This window comes from Emys orbicularis, chromosome 25, assembly GCF_028017835.1.
Source record: "Emys orbicularis isolate rEmyOrb1 chromosome 25, rEmyOrb1.hap1, whole genome shotgun sequence".
Classification (NCBI taxonomy): Eukaryota; Metazoa; Chordata; order Testudines; family Emydidae; genus Emys; species Emys orbicularis.
This window is the reverse complement of record NC_088707.1, coordinates 8,087,738-8,091,911: the sequence shown is the minus strand read 5'-3', so window position 1 is coordinate 8,091,911 and position 4,174 is coordinate 8,087,738. Positions and strand designations below refer to the sequence as shown.

Below are 4,174 nucleotides of genomic sequence, written 5' to 3'. Positions count from 1 at the left end.
TCAACTGGGGCTGTGGGCGGGGCTGGCTTCGTTGCTGTCACTCACCAGGCACTCGTTAGATTTCAGGCTGGCCAGGGATCTACAGCTTGGGAGGGAGGCCAGGGAGCCGCAGAGCCCCAGCATGGATGGGGTGGGGTCCTTCCCTGGAGGGCAGAGGGGAATTGAAAGAGGGCAGGTCAGAGCAGGGGCCCTGCCCAACCCAGGCCATTCAAAAATCTCTGTGCGCTTTTCCTGGCGGAGAGGGGACAAGGTGCTAAGTGACTTGTCCAAAGTCCCACTGGAAGTCAGTGGCGGAGCCAGGACTAGGACCCAGGAGCCCCGATTCCCAGTCTCCTGCTCTCACCACTAGACCCCACTCCCTCTGAAAGCCAGGGAGCCCTCCCCCAAGGCCTGGCTCCCCGTTCCCCTGGCTCTAACCTCTACATCCTACAGGAACTGCCCCAAGCCAGCTTCCTACAGTGTAACAGATTCCTAGAGTCCAAGGCCAGAAGGGACCATTGCGTTCACCTTGCCCGAGCTGCGTGACGCAGGCCGGAGATCTCCTCCCAAGCAATTCCGAGAGCAGAGGGTTTAGAACCACATCCAGTCTGGATTTAAGTATCGCCCGGGATGGAGAATCCACCACCCCCCTCGGTAAGTTGTTCCAATGGATAATTACCCCAAATGTACGCCGTGTTTCCCGTCTAAATTGGTCCAGCTCCGTTGGGGCTGATCACCGCAGAATGCAGGCTGGGGGTTAGGTCAAGGAGCTGGGAGGCAGGATGCCTGGGTTCCACTTCCAGGTTCACCTCTAAATTCCCAGGCCTCTCGTACCAGCCCCTCCCCAGCCGTTCTCTCTTGCAGACAGGTGCTAGGGTCTTCCTCCAACCCCAGGAGTCTACTAATAGGTAACTTCTGCCTCCCCGCCCTCCCAAAGGCGGCTTGCCTTTCCACCCACCGACCCGCTCCCCGGCCCGTGGGCTTACCCAATGGCCCCCAGGGCTCTCCTTCTTGCTTGCCCTCCCCCAGCCTCTGGGAATCCGAGCTCAGGCTGTTCTCCGCCGACAGCTGATCCGTGCTCATGAAGCTGTGCCTGCGAGAGACAGCGCCCTGTTACTCCCGGCCCGGAGGAGCCGGAGCAGCATTCAAAACCCCGCCGCCGACGCATCCCCCCTGCAGGAGTTCCTGCTGCTGCTGGTGACCGCGTCAGAGGGCCTTTCAGTTCCCACCGTGCGCTGCAAATTCTCCCAGAGCCCTGTGCGCTGGGGAGCTGGGAGCCGTGTGGGCTAGGAGCCTCTGGAGTCCCTCCGGCCACAGGCAGTAAGTCACCGTAGTGCAGCTGGGCCCTATTGCCCAGTCTCTATTAACTAGGAGTGGAAGCACGTCTGTCCAGAGGGTGAGATTATCAATCTCCCAACCCCACTGCCCCCAGCAAACAGCTCGCAGCCTGCCAGAGAGGCAATGGCAACACACAGCTGGGGTGGGGAGGATGGGGAGTGCTGGAAGGGAGACATCCCGAGCTGGGTATCTTACCCTGTTCACCCCACATCTGTTCATCCAACCACACCTCTGTCTAGGCTCCTCCCTCCCTCTGTCTGACCCTCCATCCTTCCATCCGTCTAGGCTTCTCCCTCCCTCTGTCTGACCATCCATCCTTCCATCCATCTAGGCTTCTCCCTCCCTCTGTCTGACCATCCATCCTTCCATCCATCTGGGCTTCTCCCTCCCTCTGTCTGACCATCCATCCTTCCATCCATCTGGGCTTCTCCCTCCCTCTGTCTGACCATCCATCCTTCCATCCATCTGGGCTTCTCCCTCCCTCTGTCTGACCATCCATCCTTCCATCCATCTAGGCCAGGGGTTCTCAAACTGGGGGTCGGGACCCCTCAGGGGGTCACAAGGTAATTACGTGGGGGGTCGTGAGCTGTCAACCTCCACTCCAAACCCCGCTTTGCCTCCAGCATTTATAATGGTGTTAAATATATATTAAAAAGTGTTTTTAATTTATAAGGGGGGGGGGTCGCACTCAGAGGTTTACGATATGAAAGGGATCGCCAGTAAAAAAGTTTGAGACCCACTGATCTAGGCTCCTCCCTCCCTGTCTGACCCTCCGTCCTTCCAGGCTCCTCCCTCCCTGTCTGACCCTCCGTCCTTCCAGGCTCCTCCCTCCCTGTCTGACCCTCCATCCTTCCATCCATCTAGGCTCCTCTCTGTCTAACCATCTAGACTCCTCTCTCTCTGACACACATTTTTAAGGGGTTAATTAACCACTGGAACAACTTATCAGGGGACATGTTGGATTCTCCATTGCTTGACGTCATTAAATCAAACCTGGAAATCTTTCTAAAAGCTCTGCTCTAACTCAGCCACCAGATATGGGCTTGATGACCACTCACAGGGCGAGGTTCTCATGTCCTGCAGGAGGTCAGGCTAAATGGTCATAATGGTTCCATCTGGCCTAACAGTCTTGGAGGCTCTCTCTGGTGTTTGTCAGGCCCCAGGCCCCTTGGCCTCCATCCATGGATGACTAGACCAGCCCCTGAGTTACCCCCGGGCTGGGAAGGATGTTGGAAGAAACCAGCCAGGCCCCTGGTTTGGGATGCCACTTCTCTCCTCTGCTGGCAGGAGATGGGGTTGCTGGCTCTGGGCTACACCCCCCACGCAACTCCCCTATTCCTTCCCAGGGGAGCAGGGGTTTACACAAGCTTCAGGGCCATGGAGTCGGATAAAACCCCAACCAGCCTGAAGGTTCCTCCGAAAAGGAGACCAGATCCCAGCGCTGGAGCTGTGACTGGTTTCAGAGAACATCTGATTCCTCCCTCCTCTTCACTGCTCTGCATGGTGAGCTATTCCCCCCTCTCCCCCGCATGGCCACACACACACACACACACACACACACACACACACACACACACACACACACCCATGCAGCCTTGGCAGACGGCTCAGAGCAGCATCTGAAGGTGGGAGGTTCATAGGGACCCTGCCTCCCCGAGCGCCTCCTCTTGCTGCCCTGCGCATTGCCCCCCACCCGGGACCCGGGCCCGGCTCCTCGGGGTCTCCTCCCTGGGGATTCACCTCCTGTACAGCTTGGCGTCTGACCCGCTCTCGTTCCCATTGAGGGTCCCCAGCGACGGCCACTGGTTCACCAGCGGCGTGGCCATCTCCTTGGAGAGCTGGGTGTTCTCACAGGGGATCAGGCCCGTCCTGGAGGCAGAGGAGGAGGAGGGGAGGCTGTGATGCGCAGCGGGCCAGGGCTGCCCCGAGAGACGGGGCCAGGAGCACAACAGAGCCCTACTTGCCTCCCAGCAGGGCTAGCAGCCACAGACAACGTGGCATGGAGGGCGCGGTGGGAACTCTGGGGCAGAGGGAACTGATGGGGGGAGGAAAGGAGAGAGCCCCTGCCCGCGTGAGGCAGAGGGAGCTTGGGGGGAGGAAGGGGAGGAGAGCGCCCCTCCCCCTGTGGGCCAGGAGGAGCTGATGGGGGGTTGAGAGAGCCCCTCCCCGTGTGGGGCAGAGGGAGCTTGGGGGGAGGAAGGGGAGGAGAGCGCCCCTCCCTGCATGGGGCAGGGTTTTTTTTGATGGACTCACAGCTGCTCCTGCAGTTCCAGGATGACGCCCTCCAGCTCCCTCTTCTCCAGCTGGTTCTGCACCTTCACCTCCTCCAGCCTCATCTGCAGGCGCTTGTTCTCCGCCTCCAGGTCCTTCAGCTGGGATTCCCGGAGACGCACCAGCTCCTCCAGGTACCCCTGGGGCACAGGCAGGGATCAGGCCTGGCGGGGCAGGGCCGGCCTTGCACTGGCTGCAGTGAGGAGTGAGCTCGCTGGTGGGGGCAGGGCCTGGGGATGCACAACTGTGGGCGTGGCACACTGTGCCCAGGCCAGCTCTGCCAGGGGAGGGATCTGGAGGCAGGGACAGATAGAGGAGGCACGCCAGGACCACCCCGGTGGAGCAGCAGCCTCCACCCCAGGCAGTAGGGCTGGGGCCGTACCCCCCAGCGGCATGCACGGAAGGGAAGCGTGAGCACCATTCTGATGGGGAGGGAGCAGGTGGGTGCGGGGGGCGGTCAGGGTCACTGGTGCTGCTGGGTCTAGGAGCTGCCGTGCAGGAAGCAGCAGGGCTCCCCCGGGGTTACTTGTCTCTGCTTCAGCACCGGGGGCTGGACGAGATGACCTCCCGAAGTCCCTTCCAGCCC

General features: G+C 60.5%; 1 protein-coding gene across 1 annotated transcript; it reads right to left on the bottom strand.

The window, feature by feature from the left end:
* Positions 1–4,009, bottom strand: RUNDC3A (RUN domain containing 3A). The gene is made up of 5 exons (XM_065422828.1): positions 3,971–4,009; positions 3,571–3,728; positions 3,058–3,186; positions 966–1,072; positions 1–143 (listed from the first exon to the last, which is right to left on the bottom strand). The coding sequence occupies exons 1-5, from the start codon at positions 4,007–4,009 to the stop codon at positions 1–3; spliced, it is 576 nt and encodes a 191-aa protein (XP_065278900.1).
* Between the last annotated feature and the right edge of the window lie 165 nt (positions 4,010–4,174).